General features: G+C 46.7%; 2 protein-coding genes across 3 annotated transcripts; one reads left to right on the plus strand and one right to left on the minus strand.

Annotated features, from left to right (window-relative positions):
• Positions 1 to 261: 261 nt before the first annotated feature.
• On the minus strand, positions 262 to 2,771 carry ADAT3 (adenosine deaminase tRNA specific 3). Of its 2 annotated transcripts, none has more exons than XM_020809501.3 (2): positions 2,346 to 2,771; positions 262 to 1,857 (listed from the first exon to the last, which is right to left on the minus strand). In XM_020809501.3, the coding sequence occupies exons 1-2, from the start codon at positions 2,769 to 2,771 to the stop codon at positions 781 to 783; spliced, it is 1,503 nt and encodes a 500-aa protein (XP_020665160.3). In that variant the 3' UTR covers positions 262 to 780. The 2 variants fall into 2 exon arrangements, with proteins under 2 accessions (XP_020665160.3, XP_072833082.2); XM_072976981.2 differs by having other exon boundaries at positions 2,014 to 2,452.
• LOC110087638 (dnaJ homolog subfamily C member 3) lies at positions 2,770 to 18,898 on the plus strand. The gene is made up of 12 exons (XM_020809499.3): positions 2,770 to 2,917; positions 4,944 to 5,054; positions 7,958 to 8,082; positions 8,238 to 8,312; positions 9,440 to 9,583; positions 10,371 to 10,552; positions 12,449 to 12,568; positions 13,463 to 13,568; positions 14,423 to 14,543; positions 15,160 to 15,292; positions 16,022 to 16,170; positions 17,514 to 18,898. Exons 1-12 carry the CDS (start codon positions 2,770 to 2,772, stop codon positions 17,654 to 17,656), a joined length of 1,557 nt encoding a protein of 518 aa, XP_020665158.3. The 3' UTR covers positions 17,657 to 18,898.
• The last annotated feature ends 151 nt before the right edge of the window (positions 18,899 to 19,049 follow it).

Here is a 19,049-nt window from a genome sequence, read left to right on the forward strand (position 1 = left end):
CCAGACTGTGGAGGAATGAAATGGAGTATATGCTGGAAAAGGGTGTTATCGTTCCATATTCTAATGTTTTTCTTTTAAGTCCCATCAGCAACCCCTTAAACAACACAACCACCATTCCTTTCTGTTTATTTCCCAGTGTGTATTGTAAGGCAATTAGTTATTCTCAAGAACCTCCAAACTCTTTTCAAACATATTAATGGTTTTTAAAGGGCTGTAAGTTGACTTCAAAGCCTTCCAAGGCTCTAATACCACAAACAACTGTTCTTAAAATAACACATGTCTTTAATTTAAAATAGCGATGCATGGAAGTGAGAGCTGGACTGTAAAGAAGGCTGACCGCTGAAGAATTGAGGCTTTTGAAGTGTGGTGCTGGAGGAGGCTCTTGAGAGTCCCCTGGACTGTAAAGAGAACAAACCTATCCATTTTGAAGGAAATCAACCCCAAGTGCTCACTGGAAGGACAGATCCTGAAGCTGAGGCTCCAATCCTTTGGCCATCTCATGATAAGAGAAGACACCCTGGAAAAGACCCTGATGTTGGGAAAGTGTGAGGGCAAGAGGAGAAGGGGATGACAGAAGACGAAATGGCTGGACAGGGTCCCCGAAGTGACCAACATGAATTTGACCCAACTCCAGGAGGTAGTGGAAGACAGGAGGGCCTGGCGTGCTCTGGTCCATGGGGTTACAAAGAGTCGGACGCAACTTAACAACTAAAGAACAACAATTCATTTTAAAAACAAGTGAAAAAAGGAAACACAAAAATAAAGCCATCTCTCTCTTCCTCAAACACTGTCTCGTTCAGATTCTTTAAGAACCGACATCTGTGCCAAGCTGTGACACTGGTCCTCTAGGATACCGCGGAACACCTCGAAGCGATGATTAAGTTCTTGACGGCTGTGGATGTGGTAGCTGGTCCCCAGCGCTCCATGCGGGGTCGGCACCCCGTAGAATACCCGCTCAATTCGCGAGTGCACCAACGCCATGGCGCACAAGAGGCATGGCTCCCGTGTTAAGTACATATCATAGCCAGTGCAGATGTACGGCAACCCATCACCAAAAGAAGAGGAATGGTCCACTGTGCTGTCCGGCTTAAGAAAAGTGCAAGCAGGGTAGTTATTATAAAGGTATGCCCCACCTCCCTGGCTGTGGGCCACTAGGTCAATGCACACCATGGCAGCGTGGAGCAATGGGTTTAGCCCATCTCGGCAGTCATGGCCGACCGCCAGAACGTTCCCAGTGGCTGGGTCAACCACCACAGCACCCACAGGTCTCATGCCCTGCCTCGCTCCCCGTTTTGCTGCCTGGATGGCCAACTCCATGTGTTTCTGCATGGCAGACTTCTCCGAGGACGTGAAGAGGCTCCCGCTAAGCGCCTGGCTGACGCGTTTGTTCTCGTGGAAGGAGACGGGCCAGTGAGAAGCGGCTTCCTCATATTGGGGACGGGTCAAGGGCGGGAAAACCGGAACTCGAGTCAAAAACGGCTGGCCCAAGCCACACAGGTTGACCCGACCGTTGGTGAAAAGTTCGGCAAGGGATGGCAAACCATTCTCCTGCTGTTGCTCAGAACTGGCTAAACACAAGATCACCTCCAGCGGATGAGGGCTCTCCCTAGAGAGGCAGGCACGGACACGCTTCAAATGGGGGAAGTCCCCCAAGGGATAAACAGCAGAAATCTCCTTGACCAGCCGACAGGCCTCCTTCTTGTTCAGGATGGGAGCAGCGTAGACTGGCATTAAGGTGACTCCCTGGGATTCTCTCTCAGAAAGAACCGGCAGCAGGTCCCACGTAGACACATCCTCGGGCTCTGCTGTCTTCCGGCGCTTGCAGCCCGGCTCCATGACATCCAAAATATCCCCGCTCTGAGAAACAGAAAGTGGCAGATGATTATGTTTAAAAACAAGGAGCATCGTAAGTGTACAATGGTGTATCTCTCCCGTGTTTCCTGCTTTCTCCTCCTCCTTCAAGGATAAGCACTGTGCAATCATGTTGAGTCAAATCACTCATCCTTAGCCTACCTCTCAGCTAATCGATGGTTTTCTTTAAAAAGGAACATGGAGATCTTTCTGTCAACGAGTCAATCCAGAGGAAGAGAAAGAATGTCCAAAATATTTTGAATAGGCACAAAGGAAGATACGCAGAGACTGTTTGCGGCTTTTTAAAACTGCCTTTTGAGTTTAGCTGCAGCGGTGGGTCTGCAAACTACCGGCACTCTGCACATGCTCAGCAGCACGGTCTTCAAAATTACTTCGCATGATGCAGGGGGCCATATCAATTTAAATTCAGTAAATTGCAACTACGATGAAGATGATTATCCATATTTAATTGTTTTATTACAAGTGCTCCCTACCATTATCCCCACACCGCCCGGTTTTTCATTGACACGCGTGTTCCAAGCTCTCCCCTCGTCTTGACGACCACAAATTGCTCCACGTGACGTAGGACCGTCCCTATTCCTCGCCGAGCGCTTGCACTTCCTCTCTCGCTCATTGGCTAGCGAAGTTCTACGGCGTCCCGCGAGAGGAAGCTGATTGGTCAGGCGCGCTTCCGGCTCTTTCTCGTTCCTTTCCCTCCCTCCGTTCGGAAGAGCCGAACTTTGCCTGAGCCCACCGAGAGGGCGCCTCCTAGAGCGGCCCCTTCCCTTTTTTTCCCCGCTGAGGAAAAGGCAGAGCGGAACGAAAGGAAAGACAAGGAGGACGGCTAGAGGGGCCGGATATCGTTTCCGCCGCAGGAAGCAACGGATGCGGAAGTGAGCGGTTCCTGGAGCTTGGGACATGGAGTCCGGGCAGCACCCGGTGTGGCGCGGCCTCGGGCTGATCGGCAGGTCCGGCGACAGCCCCGGTTTGGGCCCTGGAGGCTGCGAGAGGAGGTTGCTATGGGCCGCGTCCTTGCTGTGCGTCTTGCTGGACCTACAGTTGCCAGGTAACCATGGTAACCGAGGGGGCCTGCCCTTCTTTTCCTCCTCGCCCTTAGGAAGGGGGCTTGTTTTTCATCTCCCCGCCTTCGCTCTGTGGGCCGTCGGCCTGTCGGTGCCTCGCCTTCCTCCTCCTCTTTAAACCCCCCCTCAGGCTCCGCCCCGGCCTCTTGACCTACCGTCAGGCCCTGCCCCCTTTCCCACAGCCCCGCCCCTTTCTTGGGTGTCTTCTTTTTATAGGCTCCGCCTTCGCAAGCCCTTGTAAGCTCCGCCCACTCAGCCTTGGTGTGTTTCTAGTCCTCAGTGTTCAACCTCTGGGCACATTTCCTGTCCAGCTTCATTTCTAGTTTTGAATTGCTTGTCATTATCCATTTAACTGTACACAATTAGTATGTAATGTAATTGTTTTTGAATGTTTAACATCTGTTTTTAATCCTATTCTTTTTAATACTGTAAGCTGCCTTGGGACTCCTTATCGGGGAGGGAGGTGGCCTATAAATAAAACAAAAAAAATTATTTATTACTTCTCCATCTTGCTTTTCCTCCAGGGAGCTCAGGGTGATGCACATACTCATGCTCCCTATTTTTATCCTCTCCATACTATTTGAGATTGGGAGTCACTGTCATGGCCATTTAAGAGAGACTTGCAATTGGGTCTTCTTGGGTTGACACACACCGGCACTCAAAACCGGTACAGCGTGGTGGCTCTACCCAAGCCTGGTGTCTGCTTGAGCAACACATAGTCACCCAAGTTACCAGCCATCATCTAGACATACTTGGGTCCTTTTAAGGAGAAATATATTTAAAACAAATAAATAATAAACAATACTTGTACTCATTGTACCCAATGGGATCTTGACTAGCTCACAAGGGTTACAACTGAAATGCACCCATTTCCAGTATAAAGGGAATTTATTGTCCTTGACCCAATTCATTTCACCTAGGGATTGTACGTATTTGCATGTAAATTGAAATGCTGGAAACCCACTTCCATATACAGTGCTCTTTAAAAAAATCTGGCATGGTTCTGTTTGGAATTTTTAATTACACATTGCCCTTGTTTTGTGTATGGATCATATGTTGAATAAAATCTTGCTCCGTTGCTTTCTCTCTGTGTGTGTGTCCCATAAACATTCTGGGTTAGCAGAAACAAAAGAAGACAATCCATGGTTCACTTGCTGATAAAAGCCCAAAAGGAGAAGGACTTTTCTGTTCTTCTTTGTGAAAGCAGCACAGTCTAATCCGATCAAGTAGTTTGAAACTTCCAGCGCCACTGTAGCATTCTTAGTTCTCTTAAAACTCAACCCCCCACATCTTAAAACTGAAATTAACAAGATCACAAACCCTGGAAACTAATTAGGTTGCAGAAGAGATTGTTCAGATCCCTTGCTAACTACATATATTATTGGTTTGCTTTTATATTCTGCCTGCTCTCCAGAGAGCACAAAGCAGCTTGTATAGATCTCTCAGTATGTGAGATAGGTCAGATAGAGAAAGAGTGTCTGATTAGTTTGTGTAAGTGTTGTTGTTGTTTAGTCGTTAACGCGTATCCGACTCTTTGTGACCCCATGGACCAGAGCACGCCAGGCCCTCCTGTCTTCCACTGCCTCCTGGGGTTGGGTCAAATTCATGTTGGTCACTTCGATGACACTGTCCAACCATCTCGTCCTCCATCGTCCCCTTCTCCTCTTGCCCTCACACTTTCCCAACATCAGGGTCTTTTCCAGGGAGTTTTCTCTTCTCATGAAACGGCCAAAGTCTTAGAGCATCAGCTTCAGCATCTGTCCTTCCAATGAGTGCTCAGGGTTGATTTCCTTCAAAATGGATAGGTTTGTTCTCTTTGCAGTCCAGGGGACTCTCAAGTCTCTCCTCTAGCACCATACTTTTATTTTGTGTAAAAGTACTAGGAGATAAATTAAGACTCATAGTTGTGTGCGAAGCAGACACTCTTCAGCCCGCAGTGTGATTCTTCCCTGCTCCTGTTTGCCTTCCTCTTTACAATTGCCTTTGGTCTCTCCTGTTTCCTGTCTAAAGGTTTGCTGGCGACCGGGCAAGCTGAGATCGAAAACCACCTGGAAATGGGGCGGAAGCTGTTGGCAGCTGGGCAGCTGGCTGAGGCCCTCTTTCACTACCACTCTGCCGTGGGTGAGTAACTCTGATTGCAACTCCTGAGCAGATAGTGCAGGCATTTAGTGTCAGAGATGACAGCTGGCTGATAATGCCCTGTCAGTATTGATGGCTCACATGATTTCCTGAACTCTCCCTTCATCTTAGGTGAAAAGCCACTGGAAGAGATGGATTGCTTTTGGTATAACTGCTGGAGTCAGCTGTGGGATGAATGTATTCTAGCCTTCCCTTCAGACCTTTTGAACTATAATTCTCTGCGGTTCATTGATGAGGAATGCTGGGAGTTATATTCCAAGACAGCTGGAGAGTTCTGTGCTAGAAAGACTCAGATAACATATATCTGTAATAAGCACAATGATGGTTGTTGTCATGCCTGTTATTGCAGTATTTAATTAATGCATCAGTGAGATTTTTGTAAAAAAAAAATCAACTGGTTAATGAAAACCTGTTCCTAGTTATTTGACTAGCAAGCTTTTACAAAAGAGTTTTATTTTTAGTACAGTAGGACCCCCTAACTGCAGAGGGATCAGTTGCAAGCCCCCTTATTTCTTGGATGCAAAAAAGGAGGATTATAAGGAATACTATTTTAAAATAGCAAACACTATAGTCTGTGACTCCCTCTAGTGGCCAGTTCTGATAATTATGTCAAAATAAATTAGTGAACACTATAAATAGCATAGTCTGACTCCCTCTACTGGCCAGTTCTGGTAACTTCGTCATTAGAAATTCGTACATACCATGTTCCCCCCAAAAATAACACCGGGTCTTATATTAATTTTTGCTCCAAAAATGCATTAGGGCTTATTTTCAGGGCATGTTTTGTTTTTTCTATGTGTAGCAATCTACATTTATTCAAATACAGTCATGTTATTTTCTTCTGGTTGCTGCACAATGCTGCACAAGGGTGGAGGGCGGGGTTTCACTTAACTAGGGCTTATTTTTGGGGGGTAGGGCTTATATTACGAGCATCCTAAAATCATACTAGGGCTTATTTTCAGATTAGGTGTTATTTTTGGGGAAACAGAGTATAAATTCTGGATTTTTCTAATATTTTTTTATATTTTCAGACTGTAGATAAGTGAATCTGCGGATATTGATCCCGCACACATAGGAGTCCTCCTGTACAAGAATTTCTAAAAATCTCTGGTGGGAAGCCCTGGGGAAAGAATGCCTCTTGAGAGTCAGTGAAACCTGTGTATTGCTGAGGCATACATCATCTACAGCCAGAGTGCATTTGGGGGTTCTTGTTCTTAACCTGCAAGTTACTCGAAGCATGGGGAAGATGTTCTGAATTTCAACCCCCAGAAGCTCCAGCCAGCATGGCCAATGGAAGGAGGCTTGTTTTTATGGGATACCAAGTGCCTTCCAAGTGAATGGCAACCTTGTGCATTGAGCGCCTTCTTTCATTAAGAGCCCTGCTCAGATTTTACAAACTAAAAGCCATGGCCCATCTGATATTGGATCTTCCTCTCTCTTTTTTCTTTTTACTTTTCTCTTTGTTACTGTCTTTTCCAGTGCCTTCCTCATCATCATCATACACCTGAAGTACAATATTCTCAGTTTATTCATTTTAGCTGCAAAAAAGGAGGAAGGGTTATAGGAGTTTTAATCCAAAATATATGAAGGGACTAAGTCCCCTGTCCTTCCATTAACCAGTATGTTAGCTGGCTAAAACACATCTCGTTAATTGCTGAAGTGTTGTTGTTGTTTTTTTTAATTGGATGGCTATTCATCCTTCACCCTTATTTACATTCTAATCCTGTGCTTTCTCCCATGAACTTGGCCGAATGTAAACAGTTCTGACCCAGCCTTCTGTTACTTTCACAAGAACCCGGCAATATGGGTCGTGCTGAGAGACAGGGGCTGGCCCAAAGCCATTTGGTAAACTTTAGCTAAGGATTAAAACACAGGTCTGTGCAGTCCTGGCCTGAAACCATAAGTTATGCCTTGCAAATTTTGTGGCTTGCCAAGCAACAATGAGAGAAGACTTGAAAAATCTAGCCACTTGCCTGTCCCCATGTGACCAGGATGTATGTCCTCAAGACAGGTAGGCAGGGAAGCCTTCTGCAAATTGGGAGCGGACTCATGATTCTTTCATGCTGCCAGATGGTCGCAAGTAAGCTTCCTTTAGGTATACGCTTTCTCAAACATCAGCAGAGACAGTAGAATGGGAGGCATAGTACAGTAGGACCCCCCCCACCCCACCCCCGAATCTGCAGGATCAGTATCCACAGTCTGAAAATATTAAGAATATTAAGTGGAAAAAAAAAACACAGAAATACATATTTCTATGATGTAATTACCAGAACTGGCCACTAGACGGAGCCAGAGACCATGCTGTGTACATTGGTACCTCGATTTATGAACTTAATCCATATTGGAATGGCGTTCGTACATCGAAAAGTTCGTAAGTCAAGGCAAACTTTTCCATAGGAATGCATTGAAAACAATCAGTATCTGATATTTTTCATTTGTATGTCAAGGCGCTGTTCGTAGGTAGAGACGTTAGTTCCTATAGGAACTAATGCAAAGCCGGTTAATCCGTACCCTACCACTAGGAGGCATTTTTTAACCTAAGGTGAACTTAGGTCAAAAAAGGGCAGGAAAGGTGTTTTTTGTTTGTTTTTTGTTTTTTGTTTTGGGGTTTTTTGGGGGGGTTGTGTGTTTTTTTGTTCGTAAGTCGAAGCTCCATTTGCAGGTCGAAGCAACTTTTTGCAAACGGAGCCGTTCGTAACTCGAATTGTTCACAAATAGGGACATTCGTAAGTTGAGGTACCACTGTATAGGGTTCACTATTATCCACAGTTTTCACTATCCCGGGGAGTGGCTTGGAACTGTTTCTCCACAGATACCATGGTCCTGCCGTACATTCCTGACTCAAGACACAAATGCTGATATTTTGTTTTTCACGATGTTCCCAGAAATTGATCCTCAAAACTACCTAACCTATTACAAGCGAGCAACCATCTACTTGGCCATGGGCAAGTTCAAATCAGCACTCCCAGACCTTTCGAAAGCTATTGAGCTCAAGTCAGATTTCCTAGCGGTAAGTTGGAGATGAGCGTTAAGGCCTCGTCGAGGGGGAAAGGATGGACACCCCCTTGGCAGAGCTGTCCAAAGACTCTGTGGACCAGACAAATGGGTATGGGCCCCTCGAGGCTTCCTCTTGTGCTGACGGAGTGGTCCTTTTCTGCCCCGCAGGCGAGACTACAGAGGGGCAACATCCTCTTGAAGCAAGGCAGCACGCAAGAGGCCAAACAGGACTTTGAAGCTGTGGTAAGCAACTGGCCCTTGTCCAGAAATCAGAGCTAGAGATGGGACAGAAAAGTTTAAGCAGTTCCCAGCCCCATCTCCTCCAGCCAGCCCCCGTTCAGAGGCAGCACCCCAGCCTCCCTGCCCCACCTCTTATGGGCGCTACTTCTACGTAAACACCTGTCGGTGGAGGTGGGAATCCCTAGGCACCTGTTCACCCATCTCTGATCATGGCTCTTGAGGCATGCCTGTTCAGGGGCAGATGGTTCAGGGGCCAGCATCAGAACCCACCTCTGGGCCATTAGCAAAACCAGGAGCGCCTGCCTCCGGTACCAGTCTCCAGGCGTGAATGTGTGCGCGCATGGGCACCCCGGAACACGTTCTAGCTAGCAAGAAGTGGGTGGCAGCCCATGTTTCAATTTTTGGATTCAAGTCTTGCACTTACACAGGTACGCTTCTCCTTTCAACAACACTAGGGTGAGAAGCGCTGGACCTAATGTGTAGTTCAAAATCCATGTCTAACTCTTATGCCCCAAAAGCGTAACTACAAAGCAATGTACTGTATATATACAGAACAATTCTCTCTATATGCATGCTCTTCCATAGCATTGATCATCCTTTCTATACAGTACTGGCTGTAATGAGCCTTAAAAGCCTTTATGACCTTCTGATCTAGAAGCTGGATTAGAGAAGATGTCTTTAGGGGCTAGTATACCACTTTGACACCAGTGTTACTCATGGGGTCCTGGGTGGCCGGAGCACAGTATTTGTTTGTTTATGCCTTGAAAAAAATCCCTGTATACCCAAAACCGTACTGTTCAGACTTCTGGAGTTCAAGGGAGAAGTGTACCAGTTTTGCTCTGGTATACAAAGAGTTATCCCAGTGACCCAGAGAGAAAGGATGCATACTGTCTGAAAGTTTCTTCTGTAATGTGTGTGTGCAAGATTTGGGGGGTTTGAATATCTCCCCGCTCTGGACACTTCTGGGAATGATCTCATCCTATTTTATTCCATGCGTGGGCCAGGATCTTTTGTCTTCTCCCTGCCTAGGTGGGCCTTTCCAGATTTGCTTGAGTTCAGCGAGTCTCTTGAACGCAATGCACTTCCTTAACGCTAAGTGTGTTTTTGTTGACTTTTCATTATTTGATCAGCTGAAGAGCAACCCGGAGAACACGGAGGCCCGAAGCCAGCTTACACGGGTCACGGAGCTAGAACTGTCCATGCAAGAAGCTCAGACTGCCTTTCAGTGGAAGAACTACCAAGGAGCAATCTATATTCTAAATCGAGCAGTTGAGGTACTTCGTCCTTCATTCATCCTATCTGAGCTGCCATGCTCCCAAAATATACAAGGGGATTTGACTCTGCTTTCTCATTTCAGCAAGAACAGATTCATTGCTGGGGGAAGCAGGGTTGGAAAACATTCTTTTCTTTCCCACGGGTGCTCCATGTCTTATTCCCCTTCTTAACGTTTCTGTGGACTGAATTAATGTGTTCCTCAAGTGCAAGGAACTAGGTTAAAAACTCTGAGGCCAACAAAAAAAAAGGAAAAAGCCACACAGAGTAGCAGCCGGAGGGCTGTTCTTAAACAACACATTTTTCCCCTGAAAAATTTCCTTGAGATAGCTGCGCTAGTCTATTGCATCAAAAACAACAGAAGCTGAAATCCTCTGAGTTTTAACTATGTGCAGAAGGGAAATTGTGGACGTGGCTAATTGATGAAGTGCTGGTTGCATGTTGGCCCATGTGATCTTCACCTCATCAATTAGCCACAGCAGCTAGCCACAGTTTCCCTTCTGCGCGTGGTCGCAAGCAACAGGACTGTAACCGAAGAAGGTTGTGCTGTTTTAAAGACAACCCGGTTTTATTTGGCATGCGGTTCCTTGAACGATGGCCATCCACCTCCTCATAGGTTGATGAAGCTCTTGCATCTAAAAGCGTGGGACCACACTCCAGAAAAGCGTGTGGGGGAAAAAAGCTTTGCTGGTTTTTTTAAGTGCTACAACAAGACCTCATTTTAAAGGAATAACGAGCTGCTGACCCAAGTTGTCACATACCAACCATGCCTCCTGAACTTTGCTTCAGATTTCCCCATGGAATCCAGAAGCGAAAGAGCTGCGCTCCGAGTGTTACCTTCACCTTGGCGATTACAACAAAGCTATCATGGACCTCAAACCCACGGCTAAGCTGCGTAACGACAACAGGGCTGCTTTCCTTAAGCTGAGCAAGCTCTATTATAACTTGGGAGACCACGAGGAGTCCTTAAAGTAAGTGCCGCCGAGCGGTGTGTTTTTGTTTTCTTGTGTTTCGTTGCTTGTGGGTCATTGCATGATGTTGTTCTGTGCAACGTGTGTTGTATAGATGTGTGTGGTTTATGGCAGCTAGGGAATGTCTCTTGTCAGTATGTAGTTTTGCTTCCATTCTAAGTTTTGCATTCCTGTAAGACAGAAAAATCATGGAACGATAGAATAATGGAGTTGGAAGGGGCTAATAAGGCCATGGCTCTAGCGCTGGAATGCTCACCACCTCCCAAGGTCATTGATTCCAATCAATCAGAAAAATCAGTATTTCAATCTCACATTATTTAAATTTTTTTTCATCTTTTTTAATGGGGCAAAGTATCTTGGAATCAGATACTCTGCAGGCACCTCAGGTAGCTTTTTGTCTAAATCGGCCATTACAAGCAAAGTGGGATATGTGGGGAGAAGAACAGTGGCTAGAGAAAACATATGGCATGATGAAAGAAGGATGAAACAAAAGCCATATACAGTGGTGCCTCGCTTAACGCGTGCCCCGTTTAATGAGGAATTCACTTAACGAAGAAGATTTTGCGATCGCTTTTGCGATCGCATAACGTTGTTTCCTATGGGGAAAAATCGCAAAGGGGAAAGGAGGCTTCCTTTCCCCTCCTGGTCGATCGCCGGCCCAGACGCCCCTGCGCGCTCGGCCGATTGCCAGCCGGTCAGCCGGCTGAAGAAGCAGGGGTGAGCTGGGGAGGAGGGCGTGGGAGCCTTCCCCCGCCCTCCTCCCCTAGCGCCGGCCCCATTTTCGGCCAGCGGCCAGCTGATCGGCGGCTGCAGCCATTTTCGCGCCCTGCCCTCGCTTACCGAGGGCGCGAAAATGGCTGCCATTATGAGGAAACGTTGCTTTACGGTGAGTGTAGAAGCCATTGGAACGCATGTTTAATGCGTTCCAATGGCATTTTCCTATCCGTATAGCAATGTTTTCTCATAGCGATGGTTAATCCGGAACGGATTAACATCGCTATGCGGGGCACCACTGTAGATTGAAGAGAGCATCTACCACCCCTTGGGCCAAACCCAGTGCCTGATAAGATATCATCTCCTCACCCTCCAGTTTACACATTTCTCCCCTATAAAGCAGCCAGGCAAAAAGAATACAGCAGACAGCATCCAGGAAATATGCAAATTAGAGAGTGAAGAAAGCTGTGTAGTGAGGATTGTATTGCTCTCCTCTTCGTTGTTAGACACCTTCCGCCAGGTGGAGATACACCGTATTTTTCCATGTATAAGGCTATACTTTTTTCTAAAATCTTTAGACTAAAAATTGAGAGTTGTCTTACACACAGAAGTATTCTGAGGAGAGAACAAAAACAAGTGGAGGGGAAAGCAGGGATCAAAGCAATCCTGCAGTGCTTTGATCCCTTTCCCCCTACACTTGCTAAGCCCCACTTAGATTTCTTAATTTTGGATTGGAAAGTGGGGGGGTCTTATACATGGGGGGCATCTTATACACAGAAACATAAGGTGGTTTGAAGTCAGACAATGCTGAAGCTGAGAAGGTCTCGTGATGGTTGGGGCTGCAGGACATACTGCTGTCAACCAGCCCCTCGTGTGGGGGATGTAAGTCGAAAATTGTGATAAGCGAAATATTTGTGGGGAGACAGCATCTGGATTTGGAAACTTGAAAATTTAGGGCTTGCCCTTGGGAGGAGCCTCATGGCGCAGTGGTTAAACTGCAGCGCTGTAGTCAAGACTCTGCTCACGACCTGGGTTGGATTCCAACACCTTAAGAGCATACTTTGCTTTTAGGTGGGTCTTTTTCTTCCAGCATCTGTCCCTGTTTTGCGCAATAGATACCTGTGTATGTGGCATCTTGTTTTGGGTCCCACCCCAAGAGATGCATGATTCTTTTCTCCGCAGCCAAGTGCGTGAGTGTCTGAAGCTGGACCAGGATGACAAGGACTGTTTCTCCCACTACAAGCAAGTGAAGAAGCTCACCAAGCAGCTGGAGTCGGCTGAGGAGCACGTCAAAGCTCAGAGGTAACAGATTCCCTTCTCTTCCAGTCTTGCCTTGTTCAGCATCAGCTCTGTGCACCCATGCCAGGATGAAGTTGGCAGTTTACATCCAGAACGCTCCACACATGACACACACAAGTCATTCCGGTGCGGTGGGGAAAAAACAGCTGAATTCTGTAGCATCCATGAATGTATAATTAAAATGATTGACATGAATGCAGTTCTGGGTTCAGTGCTGTCAAGTTGTTCCTGATAGGGTAAGAAATTTAAGGAGCAGTTTTATTGTTGACGGGACGTGGTGGCGCTGCGGGTTAAACCGCAGAAGCCTCTGTGGTGCAAGGTCGGAAGACAGCAGTTGTAAGATTGAATCCACGTGACAAGAGTGAGCTCCCGTTGATTTTCCCAGCTCCTGCCAATCCAGCAGTTCGAAAGCATGTAAAAAATGTGAGTCGATAAATAGGTACCACCTTGGTGGGAAGGTCATGGCGGTCCATGTCTAGTCCGGTTGGCCACGTGACCACGGAAACTGTCTATGGACAAACGCTGGCTCTACGGCTTGGAAACAGGGATGAGTACTGGCCCCTAGAGGCTGGAGGACTAAATGTCAAGGGGAATGCTGGCTCTATGGCTTGGAAACGGGGATGAGCACCAGGCCCTAGAGTCGGACATGACTAAATGTCAAGGGGAACCTTTACCTTTACTTATACACAACCCTAAGCACCGCAGGTCTTCATCTCCCCTATTGCACTGGGGTACAGTGAATCCAGAATAAAAATACACCTTTCTTGTATTGCTTAATCAGTGAAAACCGGCTTGCATTCCCTCCTTCTTGATAGCAGCATAATACAGCCTCTTGATGAAGCTGTCACTACTCGGTTTCAAGTGCCGTTATCTTCTGCCTCTTTGGTCTGCTAACAGGTATGAAGAGGCCATTGAGAAGTATAAAGCAGCCATGAAAACAGAGCCCAACGTAGAGATCTACACCACTAAGGCCAAAGGGCGCATCTGCCACTGTCTGTCCAAGGTGAGTCAGAATTATCCCACTCGGAAGAGGACAACGCAGAGTCTTCCGGTTGTTTCTGGACCCCGGTTCCCATGAGTCCCCGCTAGCCTAATACAAGGATGAGAGCGGCTCCCCATCCCATTTTAATAGCTAACTTTTGGTGTCTGAGGACATCAGTAGAAGCAAAACAAAGCTGGCTTTGAAAGGATGGGAATGTGTAATTGGATCTGGGCAGCTGGACACTCAGGATGAAATCCAGCAAAATGAACGTAGAAGTCGTAAGACTTGGTTTCATTGATCTCATCTGGCATGTCGAAATTGGGTGAATTTGGATGGCCTCGATCAAACAGAAATAACACCGGCCATGGAGGGACCTGCATTTACGTTCCTGCTCTGCCATTGGCTTCTTGCATGTCCTTGGTCATGTTGTTTGACTTCTTCAGTCTTTTCATCCCTGCCTGTGGAAATGAAGCTTACCTAAAGAAAAAGAGAAGGATTGTTTTTCTCATACTGGGGTGGGGAATGATCCTTGGTTCCAGGGACATCCTTCATTCCAACCAAACGCATACAGATACAAAATTTGGTATTTTGAGAAGCCTCCACCAGCATAACTAAAATCCGTTTTTAGGAACCTAACTAGTTTGGGGGCAGCAGCAGAAGGAATGGACTGGACTGGACTGGGATGCCCTATAGGTTCACCTCTGACCTGTCGGCCAGAGGTACCTCTTCCACTTTCTAGTAAATTAGCCTCCAGCAGGATAGGATCCAGTGGAGTGGAACAGATGGCCGTACAGAACATGCCAGGCAGCAGTGAGTTTTCTGGGGAAAGGCCAGCCACTCCAGTGCAGTTTTTTTGCTGCTCTCTCCTGTCCCAGAACAAGCAGCCTCTTGAAGCCATCGACATCTGTACAGAAGCCCACCGGCTGGACCCCAGGAATGTCTTCATCCTGCGCGACAGGGCCGAAGCCTTCATCCTGAATGAGGAGTTTGAGAAAGGTAGAAAGGGTTGGACCGTAAGGGCGGTCGGGTGCCATGTTTCGTAAGATCGGATTCCCGCCAATAATCACACCTGAGTGCTGTTTGTGGTATAGATCGTGGCCTGTGTGCACCTCTTCCTGGTCACAAAGGCACATGCCAGGCTGAAATAGTGGCATCATTCATGCCGGTGCAACGTGGATGAAAAAAAAAGGTAATTTTCTGGTCTATGAATCATCTGTGCAGAGGTGGGTATATGGAATACTTGATCTTTGCACCTACAGGTAAAGTAGCAGAGCATTCTTGGAAGAAGATAACCTGACAGGAGGTGATCTGTAGTGGGTTGATGCCTCCTTCTAAGAATGAGAAAATTCTAGCCTCACTGCTTATTATGGGCTTCTCTGCACAGAAACAATCACTATGTGACTGCCTGAATGTTGCCATTTCTGATACTCTCTTGCCCTGAAGATGACAATAACGTTGCCTGTGGATTAAAAAGAGAGGAATGTGGATTCCACCCCGTCCCCTCAGTTCATACCACTAGGAAGTTCTGTCAAATACTCTGTGTAAAACAGATTGCAGAATTAAAACGATAGCATTTTGCTTCTTGTAAAGCCAATTTTTGTCCTGTTTGTAGCTGTTGAGGATTACCAAGAAGCCAGAGAGTTTGACGGTGAAAATGAGGAAATAAAAGAAGGTCTCGAGAGGGCACAGAAACTGCTGAAGCAGTTCAAGAAGAGAGACTATTACAAAATCCTCGGAATCCGGAGGTATGTTGAATAATTCTGGAATCTGTCATCCTGCGTAAGTAATTTTAATAAGACTTTCACGATCCAAAATGAAGCCGGGAGACTGAGGGTGCCCAGGTCTCTCTAAACACTTGTTTTGGTTCATGGCTTGTGAAAATCATAGAGACACATGGGCTAGCTTGTGGAGCCCTGTAGCACAGGGGCTAAACTGCAGTACTGCAGCCAAAACTCTGCTCATGACTTGGGTTCAATCCCAGGTAGCCAGCTTGAGGTTCACTCAGCCTACCATCCTTTTGAGGTCAGTGAATTGAGGATTCAGATTGCTCATTGTGGGGGCAATGTGTAGCCTAGATAATTAAACTGTCAACCATCCAGAGAGTCTTTTAAGTGCTTTGGAGTAGGATATAAGCAGCACACTTTGCTTTGTGCCCAAACAGGCGAACCCCGTATTAAAAACAGGAAGGAGCAATGTTGACCCTGAGGTGTTTGAGATTTCCAGATCCCAGACAATCCAGCCAGTATGAATGCTGAGAGATTGTGGAGGTCATTATCTTAAGCATGTCAAAGGCCACATAGGCCTCCTCAGTTTCATCTGCCTTTCTGATAGTGACTCAGTAACAGAATCTGAACTGCCAGCCAGGGTGCCTTCAGTTTCTTCCCTTAAGTTTGTTGATTCTTGTTTCTCTGAGAAGTTCAAAACCAAAATCTGTTTGCACTTTTGCTAACCTGGTCACCTCTTCCCACGGCTAGGAGTGCAAACAAGCAGGAAATCATCAAAGCGTACCGGAAGCTGGCTCAGCAGTGGCACCCCGACAATTTTCAGTCTGAAGACGAGAAGAAAGAGGCAGAGAAGAAATTCATTGACATTGCGGCTGCAAAAGAAGTCTTAACAGATCCGGGTAGGTTCCGTCCTGTGAAGTCAAAGGGCAAACTCTGCTCTCAGTGGCCACTTGCTCCTCCCACCCGCCCCATATTAACCATGTGTGTGAAGCTGCATACAGTGGTGCCTCGCAAGATGAATGTAATTCGTTCCACGAGTAACGCTGTCTTGCGAAATTTTCGTCTTGCGAAAAGCAGTTTCCCATAGGAATGCATTACAATGCATTCCTATGGGAACCCCGCAAGACGAATGAATTTTTTTCATCTTGCGAGGCATCGGTCTTGGGGGGAATCGTCTTGCGAAGCATGGCCATAGAAGAAGCTGCCTTGTGAGGCACCGCAGCAATCACAAAAACCATTTGTCTTTCGGGTTTTTCTTCCCGTGAGGCATTCGTCTTGCGAGGCACCACTGTATTCTGCACATATTCTCACGTGATGCATTCTTCTGGCCACATCCAGCCCAGTACCTCAAGCTCAAATTCTGAAGGTCCTGAGTTTGATCTGTAGAGGAGGCCTTCTGTAGAAACACCATACCTAATCTCTGATCTCTTATGATCTCGGAAGATAAGCAGAGCCAGATCTGGTTAGCACTTGTAGGGGAGAACACTGAGGAACAAGGGGGGGGGGGGTTCCAGATGGAGGCAGAATCGTGCCTGAAACCCTCGTCTTCTTCTGACAGTCACAATTGAGAATACTAGCCTACATGGAGCAGAATTCTTACTCCAAGGCCAGTTGCTGTAGTTCTACATTAACGGGTGGGTTGTACACCTCTTTTGACTTCCAAATGGTTATGTGCCATCAAGTTACTTATGGCTTATGGCAAACCTGTGAATTAATGACCCTCAAAAGATCCTGCTCAGATCTTGCAAACTAAAAGCCTGTGGCTTCCTTTATTGAATAGATCCATTTCATGTCCCATCTTCCTCTTCTCCTACTGCCCTCCACATTTCTTAGCACGCTTCTCTTTTTTCCCAGTGAGTCTTCTCTTTTCTTGCAATGTCCAAAGTACAATAACTTCAGTTCTAACGAGAGTTCAGACTTGATTTGGCCTAGAACTGATCTGGCAGTCCATGTTAGAAGAAAGAAATAGGATCTGACTCCATTTTAGTGAATGCTCAGTTTCCCAGGTTCTCTTGCTGGAATTGGCTATTTCCTCTTAGTCTAGATTGAGCAGTGTTTCCCAGCCTTGGGTATTCCTGGACTGCAACTCCCAGAAACTCCAGGCAGCACAGCTGGTGGTGGATGTTTCTGGGAATTGTAGTTACCCAAGGTCAGGAACCACTGATTAAGAAGATATTCTGAGCGTCAGTCTTCTCTTCCTCCTTCATCATTCTGTTCTCTCTGTTTTTTTTTGTTTTTCCAGAAATGCGTCAGAAATTTGACTCTGGCGAAGACCCGCTGGACCCCGAGAATCAGCAGAGTGGGTCCGGACACCAGCACCAGTGGCCCTTTGAATTCAACCCCTTCGGCTCTGGGAACTTCCATTTCAAATTTCATTTCAATTAACTTTGGCAAAACCCTGGAACAAGGAACAGAGGCTCACAAAACAGAGGCATGGACCTCTGGGTCCCCAAGGCAGAGACTTTTAGCAGCCTCGCTGGTCTGCATCTGAAAAGGACCTCTCTACAACAGTGTGGCCAGGGTGGGGTGGGGTGGTGGACTTCCCTGCTGTTTCAGACGTCAGGTTCCATTTGGCTCGTTGCAAGCAGAAGCCAAGATGTCAAGGACGATGGAGAATCTTTGCTTCCAGCAGCAGCTCCCAAGACCAGATCGCTTCGAGAGAGGATATGGAATGCCTGCGGGGCCGGACACCTCCAATATCCCGCCTTTCGCCACCAACCCCTGCAAACGTTAGGTTAAATTTAATGCATTTTGTGCAGCCTCGCTCAACAAGGCAGAGGTTTCGCCTCTTTTGCAGGTCATCGTGAGATAACGGATGGCCGGAAATCTGCTCTTCCCACAGCCAAAGTAGCTTATATACAGTCCCAGAACAGCAAAGATTTTTTTTCTTTTTAAGTATGCTATTTCCCCCCACATTTTCCAGTTCCGTTGGCTGAAAAAAAAAACCTTAACAGAAAGCATGGGCTTTCTGTAATGCCGTTCATGGGGCGATCACTGTGGCTGATTTATTGAAACATTTTGTCTCCACTTTCTGCTGAAGGGACATGAGCCAGTTATTAAACTTGAATTCCCTTTATTGGACCCCCTCCATGGCTGAGGAGAGAGGAAATCTGTAGGTTCTGAGTTTGGTTTTTCACATCTCTTTTACAATAAGATGGATTCTGGCCTTAAACGTGAATTATTCGTTCCTTCAAACCTCAAAGCACTTTGGAGGGAAAGAAGCTTGTTTCCCCAGCCCTCTGAAATCCCCTTCTACTCTAGAGTAGAGGCATACAGACTGTATTCTAGTCTGTATGCCTGTATTCATACACACAGCCTCCACTGTGCAGAATTCAGTGAGTTGTGGGATCGAAACCACAACTCCGTACTTATCTACTCCAGAGTTTTGCAACTGTGTAGCTGGAAGGCTGACATTCTGCAGCAGAGCATGAAAGCGTCACCTCCCTTCCCTGCAGTTTGACAAAATGAATTTATTTTTCTCTTGTGCCCTTCCTGCCACCTCCCCGCAACACAGTGGGTTGATCTGCTCCAGTCATCATCCTGTGGCTGAGCGGACGGACCTTTAAGGAAGGGGGTATTGAACTGTTACCACAAGTATCGAGATTAAACATTTCTATTGCAAAACAATCTGACGTTTTCCTGTCCCATTCCTCTTTTGTTGGGGTCGGAGCGGAGGAAGCTTGCCTGTTTCATCGGTGGTCAAGTCCCAAGGTGGAGAAAATGAATCATGCTTCCACCAGATTGAAATCAAAGGATGCCTCTCTCAGGAGAATCTAAG

The sequence above is a fragment of the Pogona vitticeps genome, chromosome 6, assembly GCF_051106095.1.
Source record: "Pogona vitticeps strain Pit_001003342236 chromosome 6, PviZW2.1, whole genome shotgun sequence".
In the NCBI taxonomy this organism is placed as follows: domain Eukaryota; kingdom Metazoa; phylum Chordata; class Lepidosauria; order Squamata; family Agamidae; genus Pogona; species Pogona vitticeps.